The sequence below is a fragment of the Salmo salar genome, chromosome 06 (assembly GCF_965601325.2).
Source record: "Salmo salar chromosome 06, fSalSal1, whole genome shotgun sequence".
Classification (NCBI taxonomy): Eukaryota; Metazoa; Chordata; class Actinopteri; order Salmoniformes; family Salmonidae; genus Salmo; species Salmo salar.
The window spans coordinates 71,769,162-71,795,879 of NC_138296.1; the positions used below are offsets into that span (position 1 = coordinate 71,769,162).

Sequence of the window (26,718 nt, forward strand, 5' to 3'; positions counted from 1 at the left end):
GAGAATGAGAGAAAAGGAGAGTTAGAGAGAGAAAAAGATAAACAGAGAGAGAGGGAGAGGGAGAGAGGAGGGGAAGAAATGTAGAGACACAAAGAGAGAGAAATAGAGAGAGAGAGACAGAGAGAGAGAGAGAGAGAGAGAGAGAGAGAGAGAATGAGAGAGAGAACGAGAGAGAGAGAGAGAGAGAGAGAGAGAGAGAGAGAGAGAGAGAGAATGAGAGAGAGATATTTATTTTATTTATTTTTTATAATTACTTTTATTATCACTATTTCACATGACTATTATGTATTACTTTAATACAATGTATATCGTATACAGTGATGCTTTGGCAATATTGACGAAACGTTTTGAATTTGAGAGAGAGGAGAGGAGAGAGAGGAGAGGAGAGAGAGAGAGAGCAAGAGAGAAGAATAAGAAGAGAGAAGAGAAAGAGAGGGGGAGGTGAGAGAGAGAGTGAGCCAAGGAGGGCCTACAGCAGCACCTAGATCTTCTGCACAGATGTCAGACCTGGGCCCTGAAAGTAAATCTCAGTAAGACAAAAAATAATGGTGTTACAAAAAAGGTCTAGTTGCCAGGACCACAAATACAAATTCCATCTAGACACCGTTGCCCTAGAGGAGAAAAAAAACTATACATACCTCAGCCTTAACATCAGTGCCACAGCTAACTTCCACAGCAAATTGAGACTGCATGCAGAATTCGGCAAAAATATCCTCAGTGTACAACGTAAAACACCAAATAATGCATGCAGAGCAGAACTAGGCTGGTACCGCTAATTATCCAAATCCATAAAAGAGACGTTAAATTCTACAATCACCTAAAAGGAAGCAATTCCCAAACCTTTCATAACAAAGTCATCACCTACATAGAGAGGAACCTGGAGAAGAGTCACCTAGGCAAACTGGTCCTGGGGCTCTGTTTACAAACACAAACAGACCCCACAAAGCCCCAGGACAGCAACACAATTAAACTCAACCAAATCATGAGAAAACAAAAAGATCATTACTTGACACATTGGAAAGAATTAACAAACAAAAAACAGCAAACGAGAATGCTATTTGGCCCTAAACAGAGAGTACACAGTGGCAGAATACCTGATCACTGTGACTGACCCAAACTTAAGGAAAGCTTTGACTATGTACAGACTCAGTGAGCTCAGCCTGCTATTGAGAAAGGTCGCCGTAGGCCGACCTGGCTCTAAAGAGAAGACAGGCTATGTGCACACTGTCCACAAAATGAGGTGGAAACTGAGCTGCACTTCCTAACCTCCTGCCAAATATATGACCATATTAGAGACACATATTTCCCCCAGATTACACAGACCCACAAATAATTTGGAAACTAATCCAATTTTGATAAACTCACATATCTATTGGGTGAAATACCACAGTGTGCAATAACATCAGCGAGACTTGTGACCTGTTGCCACAAGGGCAACCAGTGAAGAACAAACACCATTGTAAATACTACCCATATTGAGGTTTATTTGTTTTCCCTTTTGTACTTGAACTATTTGCGCATCATTACAACACTGTATATTATCACGTTTCAGGAAAAGTTCCAGATGCAGACGGTGTCAAAGAAACAAACGTTTCTTACAATAACAGTGGGCAGGCAAAACGACAGGTCAAGTGCAGGCAGAAGTCAGTAATCCAGATCAGAGTCCGTAAGGTACAGTTCGGCAGGCAGTCTCGGGGTCAGGGTAGGCAGAGGTCAATAATCCAGATCAGAGTCCGTAAGGTACAGAACGGCAGGCAGTCTCGGGGTCAGGGTAGGCAGAGGTCAATAATCCAGGGTGGGGTGACAAGGTACAGAACGGCAGGCAGTCTCGGGGTCAGGGTAGCCAGCGGTCAGTAATCCAGTGTGGGGTGACAAGGTACAGAACCGCAGGCAGGCCCATGGTCAGGGTGGGCAGCGGTCAGTAATCCAGGGTGGGGTGACAAGGTACAGAACGGCAGGCAGGCTCAGGGTCAGGGCAGGCAGAATGGTCAAAATGGGAAAGATGGGCGACACCTGGAGGTGGGTGGAGACAAGGTCAAAGACAGGTGAAACAGATCAGGGTGTGACATATATAGACATAATATGACATGTGAAATGTCTTTATTCTTTTGATACTTGTGTGGTGTGTGTGTAATATTTACTGTTCACTTTGTATTGTTTATTTCAAACTTTTGTTTATCCATTTCACTATCCTTGGCAATGTAAACATATCTTTCACATGCCAGTAAAGCCCCTTGAATTGAACTGAATCGAGAGAGGGAGAGAAGAAGAAGAAGAAGAAGAAGAGAGAAGAGAAAGAGGGGGAGTAGAGAGAGACAGGGAGGGGGATTCAAGGCCCTCAGGTGAAAGGTATATTTCAGGTTGATCCACTAAATTGTAGTGAATCTGCTGGTGTAGCTCACTGATCTGTAGGCTATTTAGAAAAGCAGAGCTCAGCCAGTCTCCTGCCCCAGTTACAGGTTCAATAGGCTTTACTGTACAAGTGTCAATCTGAAGACTTTTTTGTGTTTTGTGTTTTCTTCTAATGTAAAAATGTGCAGCTCATATACAGTAGCTTTATTATTCACACACACGCACACGCCACACACACACACACACACACACACACACACACACACACACACACACACACACACACACACACACACACACACACACACACACACACACACACACACACACACACACACACACGAACACACACACAGACACACACACGACACACACACACACACACACACACAAATGCACAACTTCACAAACATACACACAGGTCATGCCAGTCTACTGTATGAAAACTATCCCATCATATGTACAAAAAGGGCATGTTGATAAATGAATTATAATAAATAAATGAGCCTAAAATCTAGGACATGGGTTACTGTTGACTTGGCCTCAGAATAACAAACTATTTTTTGGTAATTAAAACTGGTGATGTACAGTGTGACACAACAACAGTATCTGTCACACTCCGTCCGGATGGTCTCTCGGCTAGGTTAAACAACGTATCATCCAATCAGATGCCTCAGTTTGGAGAAACACGGCCGGGTCGGGACGTCACACCAGCCGCTCTAGTCATCCACTGGTCGACAGGCACTGAGCCCATGATTTTCTGACCAATCACAGGCGTCATTCGATCTGACGACTTTTTTTCGGTGGAAGGGGGCCGGCTGCTCTATAGCTCAGCGGCTCAACGTTTGAATGGAGAAAATATTGCCAGGTTTTAAGCGCACTTGGGTGGAATAAACACACGATACAAGAAAGCATCATCGGCGTACGTGTGGTCAAAAGATAAAACATGGATATCGTAAAATCGTTAGGACACCCGGAGGAAATATTCAACCTGTTCAAGTTTAAAATGGGGGGCTGTCGCACTGTGATGCCCAAGTTGGACTATGTGAGTAGCTATCTGCTCTAAACCCCTCGAGTATTGCCTACCTGTAACCTAGGCTACGGCACGACTCGCTATTGTCGTTTCTTATACATTTTGGAATAGCATAGACCTACACAACATAATGTGCGCGCTAACAGTGCCAGTCTGTATCCATGCATCTCGTCAACATTGGCCCACTTGCATTTTCTACACAACAATGCTTCTGGCTTCATCAAATGCGTAGACACATTCTACAGGAGCAATGGTACAGTAGTAACAGTAATAGGTTACCTAGTCAACTAACTACCTGAATGAACTAGAAGGGTAGCCTATTCTAACTCTATTTCTCACAGCAATGTTTTGTATTGTCTAGGCCTAGAATAAATAATAGATGCGCAGTTCAGGCTAGAGAGAAGGATAACCGTTGACTTAATGGCTGGGATTTGCGTTATATAATAGCCTTTGTGGGTTCATTCCGGCAGCAGATGCTGTGCGCCTGTTTGTTTGGCGGCGCAGGTAATGCCTGATTTCCGACACTTTAAACACCGCTTTGACCTGGAATGATGATAGTTGAATGTCCAGTGGTGGAAAAAGTTGAAGGTAAAGATACCTTAATAGAAAATGACTCAAGTAAAAGTCACCCAGTAAATAGTACTTGAGTAAAAATCTAAAAGTATTTGGTTTGAAATATACTTAAGTATCAAAAGTAAAAGTATGACTAATAAAAAAATGCATTATATTAAGCAAACCAGACAGCACCATTTTTTTATATACGGATATCCAGGGTCACACTGCAACACTCAGACATCATTTACAAACAAAGCATTTGTGTTTAGTGAGTCTGCTAGATCAGAGGCAGTAGGGATGACCAGGGATGTTCTCGTGATATGTGTGCGAATTGGACCTTTTTCTGTCCTGCTAAGCATTCAAAATGTAACGAGTACTTTTGGGTTTCAGGGAAAATGTACATAAAAAGTACAGAATGTTCTGTATTGAAGTAAAAGTAAAAGTTGTCAAAAATATAAATAGTAAAGTACAGATACCCCCCAAAACCTTTATTTATTTTATTTAACCTTTATTTAACTAGGCAAGTCAGTTAAGAACACATTCTTATTGACAATGACGGCCTACCCCGGCCAAACCTAACCCGGACATTAAAATATTTTTACGTAAGTACTTTACACCACTGTGAATGTCCAGTAGCATTTCCCTTTATGATGGATGAATGACACTTTTATAACGTTATAGCCAAATATAGAGTATTTTATGACGAGAGCTAGCTTTGAAATAAGACACTTCAGGTGTCAATTAAAGGGGGCCGATTTTCTTGAATCAAGAGTCCAGTTACATGCGAAAATGTGAAAGCGCGTGGTGGCTTCCCCTGGCTAGTGCACGATGGTGTGCGTCTGAGTTCAGAGCAGCCTGCCAGTCCACGATGGGCATAATGCAGGGATTATCTACTAGATTCAGCCGCTGGACGATTTTTTCTTGAATGGATGGTCAGTGGCCAGAACATAATTACAAATCATTTGTAAACTGCAAATTGACCGCAAGACGCCCAAACGGATATAATATTTAACTAAACACAATCATTTCAAACCTTGCTTACATTTGTATATGATCCCATACTGTTTATCTCTCTATTATGCGTGGGAATACTTTGGAACAGATTTACAAAAGTAAAATCACTTGGAGCTGATTTGCTGGTGTTTTTACAGTATTTTATGTCCAACATTATAATCATTTTATATATATTGTTTATATTATTTATTTTGCTCAGAATGCTTGGGGACCAAATACAATCAAGCCCGCGGGCCGCCAGTTGGCGAACCCTGGCATAATACAAACACTTTGTTTTTGCTACTGTCTGCCACTAGATGACAGTACAGCATCATCTGTCAGTCAGCTCAACATTTCCTCATGTTCATGCGTTTTGCAATGTTGAGAAAATTGTTAGAGGAAATTGTAGGCAAGCAACTTCTTATGCGTCAGTGGGTTGGCCAAATAAGTCTACGCAATTCAAATTACGATTGCAGAGAGAAACACATAGGCTTACACAATAAAACGTTTCGTTATGTGTGAATAATGTGCATGATCATTATTTTGGGGAATTGATAGGTCTGTGTCCAATGTTTAGCAAACATGGCGTATAGTGTGTTACATGTTGTTGGGGGGGGTACTGTTACTCTGGCAGAAAACATTGCTGTGTTATGACTGAAGTGGGAGGGGCTCCGATGTCAAACTGCATCACAGCCTACTGCTGCGCTCAATGGGTGCGCCCGTGGACAAATTCTTCGAGGTATGTGGATGGATTTATTACTCTGGTCTGGAGACTGTATAGGCCGTGAGACTTGTTTAAAAATCACCGACTGACCCCACCCTGCAAAGTCTATAACTTCATAAAGTGTTCACCCCGCTACAGAGTAACAGCCCATGTCCTCTGCTGAACTGCGCGCGCGAATGAATACCACGGATATTAATAACTGGATAGCCAACAATGTTGTCTAAATTGCTCATGGAAGGCTGAGCGTCCATTTTCCTCATATGGCCGGAGCTTGCTGCAAGTGTCCGGTTTCTCTCACGGTGTTCAAGCGCTCTCTCTGCGTCACCCCGCGGAGCCCTGGACCCGCTTCACGGTCCCTTCTCTCCGGGGGACGGCTGGGCGAGAGGGGCGTGCAGGAGGGATGTTGGGCCGCCCGCCCCAGCGCTTTGCGGACAGTAGGCTCTTACCGACACCCCGTGTTTCTCTGTTTCTCTTGCCAGGAATCCATGAGTGCGAGCCTGCGGACATGCTACCTCTATCTGAACCAGACCAGTCGCAGTTTCGCCGCTGTTATCCAGGCGCTAGACGGAGAGTTACGGTAAGTTTGCATAACCTTGCCAACTTTGCTCTCCAACCATGCAGGTAAGGGGTGTGTCTCCAGCATGTCGAAGTAAACAAGGAACCATGACAGCTGAATGTCAGCACTTTGGCAAATACACGACAAAAATGTGATAGGCTATTGGAACTTGGGAGGATTTTAGGTTATTATTATTGACCCTGGAACAATGGTCAGTTTTGACCTTGAGTTCGCTTATTTACCCATTTTAAATCAGGAAAAGAAACTGATTTTAATATGACAGAAAAGTAGTCTAAACTAGCCTACAAAGTGGCAAATGTATAGCCAAGTGCACAAGCTATAGTGGGGCACTGTAGGGCACTACTGTAACTGAACTGATTTGCTTGCTGAGGAATTCAATGTGACTGCTTATAACTATATTACAGCCAGCCATATTCCCCTGCAGCAGCACTGTGTCTATTTTATTCCCACCATTCAGTTTACAGAAGTGGCATAGCTGGTTTTAAGTACAAATTGTGTGTGTTTGTGCGTGTTCCCGAATGGTAGCTTACAGGTTTTTACAGCTGTCATTCAAAGCGCATGACGTTTCCATACACATAGGACCTACAGTAGCTAGTTCACACTTTGTTGAGGCACGAGTCCCGGCAGTAAAATGTATTAAGCTTCATACCATACTGTACATCACATGTCAAGTGTTACATTAAAGTTCAATATTGGTGTCAGCCCTTTCCTGCTCACTCTGTAACAGTTAGGTTTTCAGTGTGCCAGTCCTAACATTTTCATCAGAAATTAATCACTCACATCTATTTGTATTGAAATCAATGGAACCACGATGATGAGAAACAATTCTTCCTGCAAACGTCTCTAGTCTTAATACCACACACGGATTTGAAAGTCTAATGACCCCTGTTGCTATTTATAAATCGATGTGAGAATGATTTTCTGAAGTTAACTAGTAGGAAAAGTCTTAACCTGTTGAAAAGTGTTGTATTTCCTTCTGTAATCCTTTTTCTACTGGCTAACTTCGGCAAATCATATTCTCACATCAATTTCTAAATAGTGACAGGGTTTGGCACGCATTTCTGTGATCGTGTGACCCTCAAAACCGTGTGGTATTGAGGCCCTAGATGTTTTTTTTGTAGGAGGATCCCCCACATTTTTCTTCCCACCGTGGTCTGGAAAATGACAGGCACGTTCTAATGCTGCATTCATAACCAAGTGGGAAGGTAGATATTAGTAGTTGTGAAGTCATGAATACCAGTTGGATGCATTCACATGTTTTGATCTCGTTGAGAAGCGGCGATTGGCTAATGACCAACAAACTGCATCAACTATAAATAAAAGTACAGCTATCATGCTCCTATTATAGTGTTCAAAAACCATATTAATAGATTGCCTTTTATAAATAATGTTTATTGTTGCATTGAACTGATGGAAATGCTGTAATTGAGGTCATTTCCTTAGTAGGTGACGTCAGAGGTCAGCATGTGGGAGAAGTCGAAGCTCAGGGATGATAGTCGAGTTTCCCACCAGTAATTACCAGTTGGAGGGGCACTGAAGTGGATTTTTCCCAGTTGTATGTGGTAAATTCGACCTTCCCAATTGGTTATGAACGCAGGGTAAGACCTGTCACCAACAGGCGCATATGACAAAAACATTGGTACTAAAGCAAAGATATTGGTCTGTTTTAAGCAATCAATTTTGTGTAATTGTGATTACTATAAACATTTACACTATCATCACCAGTCTGAGGTGAAAAGGATGTGTATTTCCTGTAAATATTGTGTGGTGAAAATGTTTGTCTGTGTAATGCAGTGACACGTTCTGTCTACCGTTGGGAAATTAGCGTAATATAAAATAATTCAACATGTCAAACTAATTGAATATTTAAATTTAGGATGATAGTAAATTAAGCACAGTCATAGATTTTTACAATAATTACATATATTTCTTACTACTTTAACCATAGAGCGAGTTTAAAAATACTCCTAAACATCATTTCACTGGGCGCTCTAGACTAGAGCTTCGAATCAAATCCATTTTTATTTGTCACATGCGCCGAATACAACAGGTGTAGACCTTAGCATGAAATTCTTACTTGCAAGCCCTTAACCAACAATGCAGTTAAGAAAATAAGAGTTAAGAAAAATATTAACTAAATAAAATGTTTTTAAAAAAGTACCACAATAACAATAATGGGGTACTGGTAGCGAGTCAATGTACAGGGGTACAGCTTAGTCGAGGTAATTGAGGTAATATGTACATGTAGGTAGAGGGGTAAAGTGACTATGCATAGATAATAAACAGCAAGTAGCAGTGTAAAAACAAAAGGAGTGACTGTGCAGGAACCTGAACCTTTGACGTCCCTAGTAAGAGGTGTCTCTCCAGCCTGTCCAAGTAAGGAACCATGACAGCTGAATGGCAGCACTTTGGCACATGCCAGACAAAATGAGATATTGGAACTTGGAGGATTTTAGGTTATTTTTATTATTGACCCTGGAACATATGGTCAGTAATCAGTTTTGACCTTGAGTTCACTTCTTTACCTCTTTAGGGCTTAAAACAAACATATTTTGATATGACAGTAAAATAGCCTAAACTTCAAGTGACAAACATACAGTATAGCTGCAAGTGCACAAGCTGTAGGCAAGTTGTAGGCCCGCGGTAACTGAACTGATTTTTTGGTGGTGGAATTCAATGTAAACTGCTTGTATTGCAGCCAGTTGTACATTGTGTCTAATCCCACCGTTCAGTGTACAGAAGTGACACAGCTGGTTTTAAGAGCAAAGTGTGTGTGTTCCGGAAGGTTGCTTACAGGTTTTTTACATCATTCAAATGGCATGCAGTTTCCCTACACAGAGGACCTACAGTAGCTAGTTCACACACGAGTCCCGGCAGTAAAATGAATTAAGCTTCATACCAAACATCACATGTCAAGTGTTACATTAAAGTTCAATATTGGTGTCTGTCAGCTCCTTCCTGAATGCCCAGGGTTGGTGTCAGCTCCTTCCTGCTCACTCTGTAACAGTTCGGTTTTCAGTGAGCAGGTCCTAACCTTCTCAAATAAATGAATTCTTCCCCTGTCCCTTCTTTTTGTCCAGGCATGCGGTGTGTATCTTCTACCTGGTCCTACGGGCCCTTGACACGGTGGAAGATGATATGACCATCCCCCTGGAGAAGAAGGTGCCCATGCTGAATGACTTCCACACGTACCTTTACCAGGCCAACTGGTGCTTCACTGAGAGCCACGAGAAGGACAGGCAGGTCCTGGAGGACTTCCCCACGGTCAGTGGAACCGCTGACACTACTGCGTACTATATAACCGTACATAAAGTGTAAAAATCTGTTGGTCTCTAAATCCGTCAAGAGCTAGGAACGTGTAAAAACTATCGCAAGCTCGTCTGAGTGGTTGGCTCCTGACTCCTCACCCGCTAGTTACTTCAAACTGATTCAGTTAGATCTGCCCACTATAGTGTTGTCGGGTTAGAATATGATGTTGAGGCCCATTACTGTACACTTTGTCACCACCACACACATGTGGACACATCTGCTTCCATTTGAGGTATTTTACGTGGTTCTAAAAAGGGAGGAACAATACAATCATGAGGACATATTACAAGATACTAAGATAAATACATGTGCAATAATATACAAATCTACTAGCAATGTAGAGAGACTGAACATTATATATATATATATATATATATATATATATATATAAACTAGGCAAGTCAGTTAAGAGCAAATTCTTATTTACAATGACAACCTACCCCGGCCAAACCTGGACAACGCGGGGCCAATTGTGCGCCACCCTATGGGACTCCCAATCACGTCCGGATGTGATGCAGCCTGGATTAGAACCAGTGACTGCAGTGATGCCTCTTGCACTGAGATGCAGTGCCTTACACCTCTGCGCCAATCGGAGCCCTTAATATAAGCATATTGGTGAATGCAATGGTATTAACAGGGATATTTACACACTAGAGCTAAATCTTATTTAGCAGGCCTCTGGTGGCACTATCATAAATAATCACTGCGCATGCGTGGGTGCCCAGAAGGAACCGGAACCTTCTAGATGCTTCCAGAATCTCTATACTGACATGCGCAAATCACTACAGCGGTATGTAGGCTATAAGCATTGCAGCGGTAGCATACCAACAATACATACTGCTAATACAATAAGGACTAGACCTATTGGTATTCTACAAAAACACATAGCAATGATAAGCACACTGATAGAAAATAGCATGCACTGGGTACCTACAAACATTCCTCTCTAATCCAAATATACAGTAGAGCTAGCGTAAGCTGAAGGCTAGCAAACAACAATGTATCTTATCATGCTAAGTTACATGATAAGGTAACCATAACTCACTTACACTGAGTATACCAAACATTATGAACACCTTTCTAATATTAAGTTGCACCTCCCCCCTTTTGCCCTCAGAACAGCCTTGATTCGACAGGGCATGGATTCTACAAGGTGTCTTAGGTGTTCTACAGGGATGCTAGCCCATGTTGACTCCAATGCTTCCCACAGTTATGTCAAGATGGCTGGATGTCCTTTGGGTGGTGGACCATTCTTGATACACATTCTTGAACTGTTGAGTGTGAAAAACCCAGCAGCGTTGCAGACCTTGACACACTCAAACCGCTGCGCCTGGCATCTACTACCATACTCCATTCAAAGGCACTTAAATCTTTTGTCTTGCCCATTATCCCTCTTAAATGACACACATACACAATTCATGTCTTAATTGTCTGAAGGCTCAAAAATCCTTCTTTAACCTGTCTCCCCTCTTCATCTACACTGATTGAAGTGAATTAAAGTAACATCACTAAGGGTTCATAGCTTTCACCTGGATTCACCTTGTCAGTCTATGTCATGGAAAGAGCAGGTGTTCTTAATGTTTTGTATAATCAGTGTATATTACACCCAATAACATTTCCAACACTTGTCAATGGATAGACAACACTTCAGTTAGGAACAGCATGTGACAGTCTGTCAGCAACACAACTATTTGCTTCTTCGTTTGCAATGGAAAAACATGCACTAACTAGAGGTGAGCGGAGTCGTTGTCTTGCAGTGCATCGAAGCTCCCTGATTGGTTGGATGAACAGAGGTCTGAAGGGTGATTGACAGGGCTACATGCCAGTCAGGTGGAATGGGCCTGCCTTTTTTTACATAAGGATTGCATAACACTGTCATGACAATGAAATATGTAGCAGACATCATACAATGGGCATCTGTCATCATGCTATGTGTGTGTATTTAAATGAATCTCTTTTCTGTTCAGATTTCCTTGGAGTTCAGGAACCTGGGTCAGGCATACCAGGATGTGATCTCGGATATCTGCCACCGCATGGGAGTTGGAATGGCTGAGTTTCTGGAGAAGAAAGTGGGCTCCATGAAGGAGTGGGACCAGGTAAATGGTACCTTAGTGTTAGGCAAGCATTATACAAGTGTTAGACTAACGGCTCCACATTTGCTGGTTAATAACCTAGTAGAGCTGGGAATTGCCAGGGACTTCACGATACAATATTATTACGATACGTAGGTGGTGATGCGATATGTATTGCAATTCGATACTGTGATTAATTGTGATTCGATGTTCCAAACATTGCTCACCATATGTCTGCTGCAGAGACGAGGGAGCATTGGAAAACAAGTTTTGATCAGTCATGGAAATAAAAGTGCTAAAACCGATTTGCTCCCTATTTAAAAAGAACCCAGTGGTAGCCTGATGTGTGTCACTATAACCTAGTGGTAGCCTGATGTGTATCACTGTAACCCAGTGGTAGCCTGATGTGTATCACTATAACCTAGTGGTAGCCTGATGTGTATCACTATAACCTAGTGGTAGCCTGATGTGTATCACTGTAACCCAGTGGTAGCCTGATGTGTATCACTATAACCTAGTGGTAGCCTGATGTGTATCACTATAACCTAGTGGTAGCCTGATGTGTATCACTATAACCTAGTGGTAGCCTGATGTGTATCACTATAACCTAGTGGTAGCCTGATGTGTATCACTATAACCTAAGTGGTAGCCTGATGTGTATCACTGTAACCTAGTGGTAGCCTGATGTGTATCACTATAACCTAGTGGTAGCCTGATGTGTATCACTATAACCTAATGGTAGCCTGATGTGTGTCACTATAACCTAGTGGTAGCCTGATGTGTATCACTATAACCTAGTGGTAGCCTGATGTGTGTAACTATAACCTAGTGGTAGCCTGATGTGTATTACTATAACCTAGTGGTAGCCTGATGTGTATCACTATAACCTAGTGGTAGCCTGATGTGTATCACTATAACCTAATGGTAGCCTGATGTGTATCACTGTAACCTAGTGGTAGCCTGATGTGTATCACTATAACCTAGTGGTAGCCTGATGTGTGTCACTATAACCTAGTGGTAGCCTGATGTGTATCACTATAACCTAGTGGTAGCCTGATGTGTATCACTATAACCTAGTGGTAGCCTGATGTGTATCACTATAACCTAGTGGTAGCCTGATGTGTATCACTATAACCTAGTGGTAGCCTGATGTGTATCACTATAACCTAGTGGTAGCCTGATGTGTATCACTATAACCTAGTGGTAGCCTGATGTGTATCACTGTAACCTAGTGGTAGCCTGATGTGTATCACTATAACCTAGTGGTAGCCTGATGTGTATCACTATAACCTAGTGGTAGCCTGATGTGTGTCACTATAACCTAGTGGTAGCCTGATGTGTATCACTATAACCTAGTGGTAGCCTGATGTGTATCACTATAACCTAATGGTAGCCTGATGTGTGTCACTATAACCTAGTGGTAGCCTGATGTGTGTAACTATAACCTAGTGGTAGCCTGATGTGTATCACTATAACCTAGTGGTAGCCTGATGTGTGTCACTATAACCTAGTGGTAGCCTGATGTGTATCACTATAACCTAGTGGTAGCCTGATGTGTGTCACTATAACCTAGTGGTAGCCTGATGTGTATCACTATAACCTAGTGGTAGCCTGATGTGTATCACTATAACCTAGTGGTAGCCTGATGTGTATCACTATAACCTAGTGGTAGCCTGATGTGTATCACTATAACCTAGTGGTAGCCTGATGTGTGTCACTATAACCTAGTGGTAGCCTGATGTGTATCACTGTAACCTAGTGGAGCCTGATGTGTATCACTATAACCTAGTGGTAGCCTGATGTGTATCACTATAACCTAGTGGTAGCCTGATGTGTGTCACTATAACCCAGTGGTAGCCTGATGTGTGTCACTATAACCTAGTGGTAGCCTGATGTGTGTCACTATAACCTAGTGGTAGCCTGATGTGTGTCACTGTAACCTAGTGGTAGCCTGATGTGTGTCACTGTAACCTAGTGGTAGCCTGATGTGTGTCACTATAACCTAGTGGTAGCCTGATGTGTGTCACTATAACCTAGTGGTAGCCTGATGTGTATCACTATAACCTAGTGGTAGCCTGATGTGTATCACTATAACCTAGTGGTAGCCTGATGTGTATCACTATAACCTAGTGGTAGCCTGATGTGTATCAAATGACAAATAGCTTGATGCTACATGAAAGTCACTTAAACCCACTGATTTCTTCACTTCACACCAGTCTGTAATAGATTTGAGTGTTAAATACATGTGTATTAACATTACCCCCTTCCCCCGTGCAGTACTGTCACTATGTGGCAGGGCTGGTGGGTATAGGCCTGTCCCAGCTGTTCTCTGCCTCCCAGCTGGAGGACCCAGAGGTGGGCAAAGACACAGAGCTAGCCAACTCCATGGGCCTGTTCCTCCAGAAGACCAACATCATCAGAGACTACCTGGAGGATATACAGGTGGCGAGGGCCTTCTGGCCACAAGAGGTAACTACACTGTGTGTGTGTGTGTGTGTGTGTGTGTGTGTGTGTGTGTGTGTGTGTGTGGTGTGTGTGTGTGCACTGCATGTGTCATTAATGGGGTGTGTGTAGTTAATGTGTGTGTTGCATGTCCCTCTGTAGGCATGGAGTCAGTTTGCGTGTCGTCTGGAGGACCTGGCAGAGCCTGACCAGCTGACCTCAGCCCTGTCCTGTCTCAACCTGCTGGTGACAGACGCCCTGCGCCACGTCCCTGATGTCATCACCTATCTGGCACGCCTACGCAACCAGAGCGTCTTCAACTTCTGCGCCATACCACAGGTAAATGCTACCATTGAAGTGTTACATTTCAAAGTACATTCCCACTGGAGAAAGCTGCTAGTTGCATTTCATTTCAACACGTTTTCACTTTTCATTCCTGGTTGTTTGAGTCAGGATCCTCAGGAAGCATTTCATTTTGCTGTACTGTGTGTCTCAATAATGTCCAGGTGATGGCGATAGCGACCCTCTCAGCCTGTTACAACAACCCTCAGGTATTCCAGGGCGTGGTGAAAATCAGGAAGGGTCAGGCCGTCACCCTCATGATGCAAGCCACCAACATGGGTGCCGTGCAAAGCATCATGGCCCAATACAGCCAGGAGGTGTGTGTGTGTGTGTATCTGTGGGTGTGTCATGTATTCAAACGTGTTTGTTTGTGTTATTGTGCATCTGAGTGTGTGTTCTTACTTTGTTTGTGAGTTTTCTGACCTCTCTCGCTCTTTCTTTTTCTCTCTCTCTCCAGATGCTACAGAGGGTGTCCTTGACAGATCCATCCCGGGACAAAACCCTGTTTATCCTGGGTGTGATCCAGGAGAGGACTCTCTCCCAAGCCACCCTGGCCTCCCGGACTGCCCACCTCTCCCCCATGTACCTCTCCGCTGCCATGATCCTCGCCGCCCTCAGCTGGCAGTACCTAAGCACTACAGCCGGACAACCTCCCGGCACTGCTGACATGCAGGGCCATTGAGCCCACTCAACCCCTACTAACCCTCACCCTGCATGGGGTGCATGACTGAGATGCTCCCCTCTCCTGAGGCCTGGTTCTCCCTCTCCCCTGGAGGAATCTTACCCTCCCATTCACCTGTCCTGTTTAACTCACCTGTGATGGTCCGTAGAGGCCTGTACTGTGGGAGTCACTGGTAGCAGGGTTGTCTTATTGTGTTTGATAGTGATTTGCAGTAGTCTTACGTTCCGTAACATTATTTTCTAACACACTGGTCATACTCACGTCAGATACACACGGCATCTGGCACATCTCTCTTCCTCATTTGTTTTTTTTGGTTTGTTTTTAATGTTGATTTTAGTTATTTTGTAACCACAGTCCTGGTTTTTGTATGTTACATTTTTTCAACATGTTTTGAAAGGGAGAATTCCAATAGAGCTTTAATGGATTGGTATTTCAATTTTTTTTCAACATTAATTTGAAATGTGAATAGGGTTTAGTAAAGTCTTGGACCCATCACACAAACTTAAAGCACACAGCTCACACACATACAGGACATTGAGATTAAGAAACATCAACAAAACCATTGTGCATTTCTTATAGTCGGTTCTTTTGCCTTAGTTTGTAATGTTATTTTCAACAGCAATTGTAATGACAACACAATGGTTCTGTTTGATGTGTTTTATAAGTGTCTGTCTATCTCCATAGAAAGAACTAAGATGATTGTACTGTGTTTATGTACAGCTATATGTCCGTGTCTTTCTCATTGTGGACAAAGGAAAGGGGACAAGGAGAGGAAGCCACATTTGTCTTTTGAGACATGCCCAGTGTAAGATGATACAGAGACTGGTAGAAGCGGGACTGCAGCAGAGCACATAGTAGCAGGCTGCTAAGTGTCCTTAACACAGAGCTTTGGTGAGTAGGAAGGCTACAGTAGTGTGGTGTATCCTTGTACACAACCAAAGAAGACATGAATATTGCTATGTAATGTTATATTTTAATTTGTATATCATTGAAAAAAGAATAAAAGACAATAGTGTTTCTGAATGTTTATTTTTCATCAGTGTCACAAAGATCAATGTTGGTCCTTTGTAAGATAACCCAGTTTTTTTTGGACATTGACTTTGCTGACAAGACAATGGATGATAGTTTTATAGTTTACACAGTAAAATTGTGCATTCATTAAAGTAGAGTTCAAGTCATGCTAGTTCAAAGTCCTGGGGAAAAATACTGCTAAGCCTGTATATTTTACTTCAAACATTTCATAACTCAAATTCAATGGAATAAGGTGAATGCCTTTTTTCTTAGTTTTCTAACATTGGTTCAATGCAGACATAATTCCAGTGAGTACCTGATGCTCATTAACTTTGACTTAAATAAATTGTATCATTTGACAGCTTTTAATAAAAAAAAAAATGTATTTCAGCTTTATATAACCAGGTAGGCCAAATGAGAACAAGTTCTCATTTACAACTGTGACCTGGCCAGTAACTTTCAGGGCACTTGTTATCAACCTTCGGAAAGAGCCCTGTTTCAGAGGGTGTCCCTGACAGATGCGTCCCGGGACAAAAACCCTGTGTATCCTGGGTGCAATACAGGAGAGGACTCTCCCCCATATAGTTCTCCGCTGCCATGATCCTCACCGCCCTCAGCTGCTGGTACCTGAGCACTACAGCTGGACAACCTCCAGGCGCCGCAGACATGCAGGGCCATTGAGCCCACTCAACCCCTACTAACCCTCACCCTGCATGGGGTGCATGACTGAGATGCTCCCCTCTCCTGAGGCCTGGTTCTCCCTCTCCCCTGGAGGAATCTTACCCTCCCATTCACCTGTCCTGTTTAACTCACCTGTGATGGTCCGTAGAGGCCTGTACTGTGGGAGTCACTGGTAGCAGGGTTGTCTTATTGTGTTTGATAGTGATTTGCAGTAGTCTTACGTTCCGTTACACTTGTCATACTCACGTCAGATACACACGGTATCTGGCACATCTCTTTTCCTAATTTAGTGTTTTGATTTATTTTTATGTAGATTTTAGTTATTTTGTAACCACAGCCCTGGGTCTGTTCATACATTTTTTTTCAACATGTTTTGAAAATGAGAATACCAATAGAGCTATAATGGATTGGTATTATCAAATGAAACTTTCATTTAAAATGTGAATAGGTTTGAGTAAAGTCTTAGACACATCACACAAACGTAAAGCACACAGCTCACACACACATACAGGACATTGAGATGAACAAACATACTATTGTAGTCAGTTTTTTTTGTCTTAGTTTGTAATGTTATTTTTTTTATCTCATGTCAGTCAATAGCAATTGTAATGACAACACAATGGTTCTGTTTGATGTGTTTTATAAGTGTCTGTCTATCTCCATAGAAAGAACTAAGATGGCTGTACTATGTTTATGTACAGTATAGCTACATATTGACACTGTTGTCACATTCAATCATAGTAAACTGGGCACATCTCAATAGTCTAAAGTTGCCTCCTCCCCTCGTATTCTCTACCTCAACTGCACTGATCTGAAAAGACGTAATAGCAAATATGAAACAATATGACAGAAGCCTAGCTTAGCTTTCATCTATATGTCCGTGTCTTTCTCATTGTGGACAAAGTAAAGGGGACAAGGAGAGGAAGCCAGATTTGTCTTTTGAGACATGCCCAGTGTAAGATGATACAGTGACACGAGCCTAACAGACGAGCTAAGTGACTTCTATGAGCGCTTTGAGGAAAGCAACAGTGAAGCATGCATGAGAGCACCAGCTGTTTCGGACGACTGTGTGATCACGCTCACCGTAGCCGATGTGAGTAAGACCTTTAAACAGGTCAACATTCACAAGGCCGCAGGGCCAGACGTGTACTCCGAGCATGCGCTGACCAACATGCAAGTGTCTTCACTGACATTTTCAACCTCTGTAATACCAACATGTTTCAAGCAGACCACCATAGTCCTTATGCGCAAGAACACTAAGGTAACCTGCCTAAATGACTACCGACCCGTAGCACTCACTTCTGTAGCCATGAAGTGCTTTGAAAGGCTGGTCATGGCTCACATCAACACCATTATACCATAAACCCTAGACCCACTACAATTTGCATACCGGCCCAACAGATCCACAGATGCACAATCTCTATTGCACTCCACACGGCCCTTTCCCACCTGGACAAAAGGAACACCTATGTGAGAATGCTATTCATTAACTACAGCTCAGCGTTCAACACTATAGTGCCCTCAAAGCTCATCACTAAGCTAAGGACCCTGGGAGTAAACACCCCTCTGCAACTGGATCCTGGACTTCCTGACGGGCCACCCCCAGGTGGTAAGGGTAGGTAAGAACACATCTGCCACACTGATCCTCAACACGGGGGCCCCTCAGGGGTGCGTGCTCAGTCCCCTCCTGTACTCCACATCACCAACAAGCTATCATGGTCCAAACACACCAAGACAGCCGTGAAGAGGGCACGACAACGCCTGTTCCCCTTCAGGAGACTGAAAAGATTTGGCATGGGTTTTCAGATCCTCAAAAAGTTATACAGCTGCACCATCGAGAGCATCCTGACTGGTTGCATCACCGCCTGGTATGGTAACTGCTCGGCCTCTGACCGAAAGGCACTACAGAGGGTAGTGCGTACGGCCCAGTACATCACTGGGCCAAGCTTCCTGCCATCCAGGACCTCTATACCAGGCGTAGTCAGAGGAAGGCCCTAAAAATTGCCAACGACTCTATCCACCCTAGTCATAGACTGTTCTTTCTGCTACTGCACGGCAAGAGGTACCGGTGTTCCAAGTCTAGGTCCAAAAGGCTTACCCCCAAGCCATAAGACTCCTGACACTACTCAACACTATGAAATAACACATATCATATGGAATCATGTTGTAACCAAAAAAGTATTTAACAAATCAAAATATATTTTATATTTGAGATTGTTCAAAGTAGCCACCCTTTGCCTTGATGACAGCTTTACACACTCTTGGCATTCTCTCAACCAGCTTCACCTGGAATACTTTTCCAACAGCCTTGAAGGAGTTCCCACATATGCAGCAGGGATGCAAACTAGTCACCTTTCGGAAAAATTCGTCGTTTTGAATCGAAAATAGATGACCTACATGATTCGTGTAGATCTAATGAGAAAAGTTTGGGCGGATGGGCTTGGCTTAGGATCACACTACTGGCTGTAAGCGAACGTGTGATTCGCATTTGGAGCAATACTGGCTGTATCCAAGGCTCAGCCAATCATTCACATAACAACAGAATGCAGCACGCTACTGAAGAGAGAAGAGACAACCAATTTGCTAGTTACAGCATCAGCGCCTCATGAGCTGTAACCGAAAAACAACTGGCATTTGGATAGGTTGAGGTGAGGGAGAAAGTGTGGTGGAACAAGTATTGTTAGCGTTGAGTAACGTTATCTTGCTAGCTGGATCAAATTCTCCGTTAGCTAACCAGAGAAATGTTGAGCAACATTAGCCATCTTAACTGATCAAATAATTGAGTTTATAGTGTGAAAATTAGCTAACGTTACAACATCAGATGAGCTAACATTAGTGAGCTAACCAATTCGCCGTAGTATTAACTGGTGTACGACTCCTTACCGTTATAACGCGTTAGTTGCTTACTGGACCCTGGCAATCTTTGTGAAATGTTGACTAGTTAACTTGCTAGCAAACTAACTACTATCTGTGAACTAATGTTTAACCTCTACAGTATGTGGTTAATTTTCACAAAGAGAGAATTAGGTGAAAATGAGGCGTTGCTTGTTAAACAAGTGGATTCAGTGATGAAGTGTAGCTGGAGCTGGGCCTGGCTTAAGCTGGATGCCACTATAAAGGTGAAAGGAACACCACACACTTTCCCTATTTCTTACTTTTTCAATACAGCAGATAAAAGGGGTATGCCAGGTGTACCATCTGCCTGAAAGAGATCAATTATGCCAACAAAGGATATCTTGCTCTGCTGGCACATTGTAGAATAGATGTCCACAGGCAGAAAGTGTACAATGTAATAATGTTGTGTAGCCCAAAAACATGGTTTTTTGTTGTGTTGCACTTGACAGTAACACTTGTGTGTGAGTGGGGGGGGATTATTACATTTTTTACTCAGTGAACGTTATTTTTTATTTTACACACAGACTGAGCATGTAGATCATATTCTTTGTTGTTTAATTAGTTAAAATCGGCATTTCCCCCCTAACAGGGATTTTTTTGCATGTTTCGGTGCAAGAAAAGTGTCACCTTTTTGGGCCCTCACCAGTTTGCATCCCTGATGCTGAGCACTTGTTTGCTGCTTTTCCTTCACTCTGTGGTCTAACTCATCCCAAACCATCTCAATTGGGTTGAGGTCGGGTGATTGTGGAGTCCAGGTCATTTGATGCTGCACTCCATCACTCTTCTTCTTGGTCAAATAGCCCTTACACAGCCTGGAGGTGTGTTGGGTCACTGTCCTGTTGAAAAACAAATGATAGTCCCACTAAGCGCAAACCAGATGTGATGTCGTATCACTGAAGACTGCTGTGGTAGCCATGCTGATTAAGTGTGCCTTGAATTCTCAATAAAATCACAGACAGTGTCACCAGCAAAGCACCCGCACAGAATCAGACCTCCTCCTCCATGCTTCACGGTGGAAACCACACATGTGGAGATCATCCGTTCACCTACTCTGCGTGTCACAAAGACATGGCGGTTGAAACCAAAAATCTCAAATTTGGTCTCATCAGACCAAATGACAGATTTCCACCATTCTAATGTCCCTTGTTTGTGTTTCTTGGCCCAAGCAAGTCTCTACTTATTATTTGTGTCCTTTAGTAATGGTTTCTTTGCAGCAATTTGACCATGAAGGCCTGATTCCCACAGTCTCCTCTGAACAGTTGATGTTGAGATGTGTCTGTTACTTGAACTCCGTGAAGCATTTATTTTGGCTGCAATCTGAGGTGCAGTTAATAACTCTAATGAACTTATCCTCTGCAGCAGAGGTAACTCGGGGTCTTCCTTTCCTGTGGCGGTCCTCATGAGAGCCAGTTTCATCATAGCGCGTGATGGTTTTTGCGACTTCACTTGAAGAAACGTTCAAAGTTCCAAAAATGTTTTGGTTTGACTGACCTTCATGTCTTAAAGTAATGATGGACTGTCATTTCTCTTTGCTTATTTGAGCTGTTCTTGCCTTAATATGGACTTGGTCTTTTACCAAATAGGGCCATCTTCTGTATACCACCCTTACCTTGTCACAACACAACTGATTGGCTCAAACGCATTAAGAAGGAAAGAAATTCCACAAATGAACTTTTAACAAAGCACACCTATTAATTGAAATGCATTCCAGGTGACTACCTCATAAAGTTGGTTGAGAGAATAGGTCCACTGTAGATCCACTGACGATGCAATTGCCATCACACTGTACACTACCCTGGGTCTCGACCTTGCCCTGTGCAACTGGGTCCTGGACTTTCTGACGGGCTGCCCCCAGGTGGTGAAGGTAGGAAACAACATCTCCACCCCGCTGATCCTCAACACTGGGGCCCCACAAGGCTGCGTTCTCAGCCCTCTCCTATACTCCCTGTTCACCCATGACTGCGTGGCCATACATGCTTCCACCTCAATCATCAAGTTTGCAGACGATACTACAGTGGTAGGCCTGTTTACCAACAACGACGAGACAGCCTATAGGGAGGAGGTGAGGGCCCTCGGAGAGTGGTGTCAGGAAAATAACCTCTCACTCAACGTCAACAAAACAAAGGAGATGATCGTGGACTTCAGGAAACAGCAGAGGGAGCACCCACCATCCACATCGACGGGACAGTAGTGGAGAAGGTGGAAAGTTTTAAGTTCCTCGCCGTATACATCACGGACAAACTGAAATGGTCCACCCACACAGACAGCGTGGTGAAGAAGGCACAACAGCGCCTCTTCAACCTCAGGAGGCTGAAGAAATTTGGCTTGTCATCTAAAACACTGACAAACTTTTACAGATGCACAATCGAGAGCATCCTGTCGGGCTGTATCACCGCCTGGTACGGCAATTGCACCGCCCTCAACCGCAATGCTCTCCAGAGGGTAGTACGGTCTGCCCAACGCATCACCGGGGGCAAACTACCTGCCCTCCAGGACACCTACAGCACCCGATGTCACAGGAAGGCCAAAAAGATCATCAAGGACAACAACCACCCGAGCCACTGCCTGTTCACCCCACTATCATCCAGAAGGCGAGGTCAGTACAGGTGCATCAAAGCTGGGACCGAGAGACTGAAAAACAGCTTCTATCTCAAGGCCGTCAGACTGTTAAACAGCCATCACTAACATAGAGAGGCTGCTGCCAACATACAGACTCAAATCTCTGGCCACTTAAATAAATGGACTTAATAAAGGTATCACTAGTCACTTTAAATAACGCCACTTTAATAATGTTTACATTATCCTACATTACTCATCTCATATGTATATACTGCATTCTATACCATCTACTGCATCTTACCTATGCCGCACGCCATTGCTCATCCATGTATTTATATGTACATATTCTTATTCATCCCTTTACATTTGTGTGTATTTGTGTGTATAAGGTAGTTGTTTGATTTGTCATCAAGGCAAAGGGTGGCTAATTTTAAGAATCTCTTGACTTTATTTTAGGAAATACTTTCTAACACTTATTTTTCTTAAAACTGCATTGCTGGTTAAGGGCTTGTAAGCAAGCATTTCACTGTAAGGTGAATTGTATTTGGCTCATGTGGCAAATAACATTTGATTTGATTTTTGATACAGAGACTGGTAGAAGAGGGACTGCAGCAGAGCACATAGTAGCAGGCTGCCAAGTGTCCTTAACACAGAGCTTTGGTGAGTAGGAAGGCTACAGTAGTGTGGTGTATCCTTGTACACAACCAAAGAAGATATGAATATTTCTATATAATGTGAGGTTTTCATTTGTACATAATTGAACAAATAATAAAAGACTCCAAATAAAGTGTTTATGAATGTTTTCTTTTCTGCCTCATCAGTGTCACAAAGATCAATGTTGGTCCTTTGTAAATTAACCCTGTTTTTTTGGACATTGACTTTGCTGACAAGACAATGGATGATAGTTTTATAGTTTACAGACAGTAAAATGGTACACTTATTTAAGACGAGCTCAAGTCATGCTAGTTCAAAGTCCTGAGGGAAAAGACCGCTAAAACAGTGATTTTCATTTATGTAAGACTGTACATTCTATTTCAAACATTTCATAACTCAAACTGAATGGAAGAAAGGGAATGCTTTTTTCTTACAGTTTTGTAACATTGTTGCAGACATAAGAGTACCTGTTGCTCATTAACTTTGACTTTCATAAATGGTATCAATCCAAGGAAAACATTTTACAATAACTTTCAGGGCACTTGTTATCAACATTTGGAAATAGCCTTCGCCACAATCATGTGACATTTATGCCAGGGCAAAAGACTGGACTGATCATGTGACAGTAATCCAGGCTCCTTTAAAACAGGAGAGTCTGCAGAGATTCAGAATAAGAGAAGAACTGACAGACTGACTGATTAACTGTTTGAGGATCATCTACCACACAAACCATACAGGTAGCTATAAGGTTTTGTTCTGGTTTGTTATTTTAACTGCGTATTTCTCTCTAGGTGCCAGTATTTGTGAGGTAGACTTGTCTTGGTATGAAAGAACGAGCCATAGTTTATTTGCCAGAGCCTATCACTGAAAGAAGAGGGAGGGTTTCTGAATTGAATTGATTGTGCTATTATCAACTTTAGTGTTTGCAATAGTGACATGTTAATGTTTTAAAGAGTGTTCATTTTACGTCAGAGGAATAATACAGTTTATACTGTAGTATTTGTCAAGTGTATTATTACTAATAAATACTGTGTATATTCGAACCAGCAACTTTTGGGTTTGGGTCCTGGATGCTGATTGGCTGAAACAGCATTTTAGCCGTGTGTGTATATCAAACAATCTACCTTGGGTATGAAGCAAAAAAACTTGTTTACTGTTCTATTGACGTTGGTAACCAGTGTATAATAGCAATAAGGCTCCTCAGGGGTTTGTGGTATATGGCCAATATATCAAGGCTAAGTGTAACGATGTGCGCTGACAATCGGGAAGCTAGTTCATGGAGTGAGTGTTTTTAATAAAATAAACAATCAACACGAACCACAAACACACTTACATGAAACAGAGTCAATAACACCTGAGGAATGAACCAAGGGGAGTGACAGATATAGGGAAGATAATCAAGGAGGTGATGGAGCCCAGGTGAGCATCATAAGGCGCAGGAGCGCGAGACGATGGTGACAGGTGTGCGGGATAATCAGCAGCCTGATGACGTAGAGGTCGGAGAGGGAGTATACGTGACACTAAGGGCTGTATCTAGCAAAATGTTTAGAATTGAAGGACATTTGCTCTAAAACTGCAACATTTTCTCTCACCCTCATGGGTGAACAAAAGCATGAGATGAGCTAGAAAACAGCATTTTTCTCTGTGCACCATGGCAAAATGTGGTGAAATGCAGTAAGCTGATTAAAAAATATATATATATACATATTTTTTTTAATTCCCCCTCCTCGAAATATAAAAAAAGGGCCCCAAATGCAGCTGCTCCTTCAGTCCTTATTGCTTAAATAGCCTGCAGTAAGGCCACTGATTTAAAGCTCTTGTTAATAAGTAACCATGTAACTCAAGGTACATTTTCATTCTCACTTCCACCTCTGCAGCTCTAGTGGTCTACTGGGAGGAGGCTGCCTTGTGACAGGTGCTGAGCTGCAACCTCAAACTCTATTCTTACACTCAGTAGACAGAAAGTAGCCTACATCATGGTTTGAAATACAAAAGTTAAGTCATGTTGTCTCCTGTCCACCTCCAGAATGTGTCGTCTGGCCCTCCTGTGTCTTCTCTCGGCCCTGTCTGTTAGCTGGGCTAAGCCCCGCCTTCCTCTACTGTCTCCTGAGATGGTTCAGTACATCAACAACGCAGACACCACATGGGCGGTAAGTCCTACCAGGTCTTCCTGTTATAGCAGATGAGAATGTTATAAAAGATAATAATCTAACTCATTCAAATATAATGAATCAACCCAGTCTATGTAAATGTTCTCTTTGAAATCTTTCCACCGATCTTCATCTCTCCATATTCTCTCACTCCTATCTCCCTCTTGACTCTTTCCTTTTCCTTTCCTCTTTTTTTTTCTTTTTACATCTCCCCAGGCTGGCCAGAACTTCCACAACGTTGACATCAGTTATGTGAAGAGTTTGTGTGGAACCCTGCTGAAGGGACCCAGGCTGCCAGAGCTGTGAGTGTGTGTTTGTCTGTATGGATGGACCGAAATGGACCCAATTAATGCCACCCTACACATGCAGGCCAACATAAGTTATCAAAGCCCAAGCTTGTTCCTCTTCTCCCTCCACAGGGTGCAGTCTGATGAGGACATGAGTCTGCCAGACAGCTTTGACGCACGGCTGCAGTGGCCCAACTGTCCCACCATCAAAGAGATCAGAGACCAGGGATCCTGTGGCTCCTGCTGGGTAAGACGGTGGATGGATGGAGAGAGGAATGGAGGAAGATATTAGGGAAAAAGAGGAGTAAGGAGGAGAATAGTAGCCTTTAAAAGGGGCCTAACCGCTGTGTTAGTGCGATAGGAGACGGCGATAGAGGAGAATAACTCATTTGAAAGCCTAGTAGCTATGACTGAGTAGCTGTGCCTCCTAAACTTTCTCTCCCATGCATTTTCGACCCACAGGCCTTTGGGGCAGCTGAGGCCATCTCCGACAGGTATTGTATCCATAGCAATGGCAAGGTCTCCGTGGAGATCTCAGCTGAGGACCTGTTGTCATGCTGTGATGCCTGTGGCATGGGGTGAGTGTGTGTTTGGCTTTAAGTATAGCAGGTTTAGCCTATGCTTATTATATACTGAGTGTACAAAACATTAAGGAAACATTTCTAAAATTGAGTTGCAGCCTCTCCTTTTGCCCTCAGCCTCAATTCGTTGGGGCATGTACTCTACAAGGTGTCGCAAGCATTCCACTGAGATGCTGGCCCATGTTGACTGCAGTGCTTCCCAAAGTTGTGTCAATTTGGTCGAATGGCCTTTGGGTGGTGGACCATTCTTGATACACACAGGAAACTGCAGCGTTGCAGTTCTTGACACGCTCAATCTGGTGCGCCTGGCACCTACTACCATACCGTTTGTTCAAAGGCACTTAAATCTTCTCTTGCCCATTCACCCTCTGAATGGAATACATACACAATCCATGTGTCAATTGTCTCAAAGCTTAAAAATCCTTCTTTAACGTGTCTCCTCCCCTTCATCTACACTGATTGAAGTGGATTTAACAAGTGACATCAATAAGGGATCATAGCTTTCACCTGAATTGACCTGTTCAGTCTGTCATGGAAAGAGTACGTGTTCTTAATGTTTTGTACACACAGTGTATATTACAGCCAATAGCAGTGTATGTGATAGCTCATGACATTGTAAGCAAGCTCACATGGCCTGACTGAGGTGTGTGTGTAGGTGTATGGGGGGCTTCCCATCAGCTGCCTGGGACTACTGGGCTGACTCTGGGCTGGTTACAGGGGGGCTTTACGGCTCCAATATAGGTGAGTTCTGGATGGCACTGGCATTGTGACACCTACAATATGGATGCAATATAAATGTCAGCAGTGGACTATTTTTGT

General features: G+C 43.0%; 2 protein-coding genes across 3 annotated transcripts in view; both read left to right on the forward strand.

The window, feature by feature from the left end:
- The first annotated feature begins 3,145 nt into the window (after positions 1-3,145).
- Positions 3,146-16,100, forward strand: fdft1 (farnesyl-diphosphate farnesyltransferase 1). 2 transcript variants are annotated; one of them, XM_014205420.3, is made up of 8 exons: positions 3,146-3,397; positions 6,137-6,234; positions 9,315-9,498; positions 11,511-11,639; positions 13,893-14,084; positions 14,220-14,396; positions 14,564-14,716; positions 14,857-16,100. In XM_014205420.3, the coding sequence occupies exons 1-8, from the start codon at positions 3,299-3,301 to the stop codon at positions 15,079-15,081; spliced, it is 1,257 nt and encodes a 418-aa protein (XP_014060895.1). In that variant the 5' UTR covers positions 3,146-3,298; the 3' UTR covers positions 15,082-16,100. The 2 variants fall into 2 exon arrangements, with proteins under 2 accessions (XP_014060895.1, XP_014060898.1); XM_014205423.3 differs by having other exon boundaries at positions 3,384-3,638.
- A 7,364-nt stretch (positions 16,101-23,464) lies between these two features.
- LOC106607930 (uncharacterized) overlaps positions 23,465-26,718 on the forward strand; it is a 58,475-nt gene continuing 55,221 nt past the window's right edge. Inside the window, exons 1-6 of the mRNA XM_014205412.3 lie at positions 23,465-23,618; positions 24,908-25,031; positions 25,248-25,333; positions 25,451-25,565; positions 25,781-25,896; positions 26,555-26,640. Of these exons, the coding sequence (XP_014060887.2) occupies positions 24,909-25,031; positions 25,248-25,333; positions 25,451-25,565; positions 25,781-25,896; positions 26,555-26,640 (526 nt within the window). The 5' untranslated portion in view covers positions 23,465-23,618; position 24,908. The remainder of the gene's footprint in view (positions 23,619-24,907; positions 25,032-25,247; positions 25,334-25,450; positions 25,566-25,780; positions 25,897-26,554; positions 26,641-26,718) is intronic.

Bases quoted from the DNA above. Each gene is read 5' to 3' on its own strand.
- fdft1 (XM_014205420.3), top strand. From the start codon at position 3,299: ATGGATATCGTAAAATCGTTAGGACACCCGGAGGAAATATTCAACCTG. The intron at 9,499-11,510 runs GTCAGTGGAACC...TTTTCTGTTCAG, and splicing joins TCCTGGAGGACTTCCCCACG to ATTTCCTTGGAGTTCAGGAA. The intron at 14,085-14,219 runs GTAACTACACTG...GTCCCTCTGTAG, and splicing joins GGGCCTTCTGGCCACAAGAG to GCATGGAGTCAGTTTGCGTG.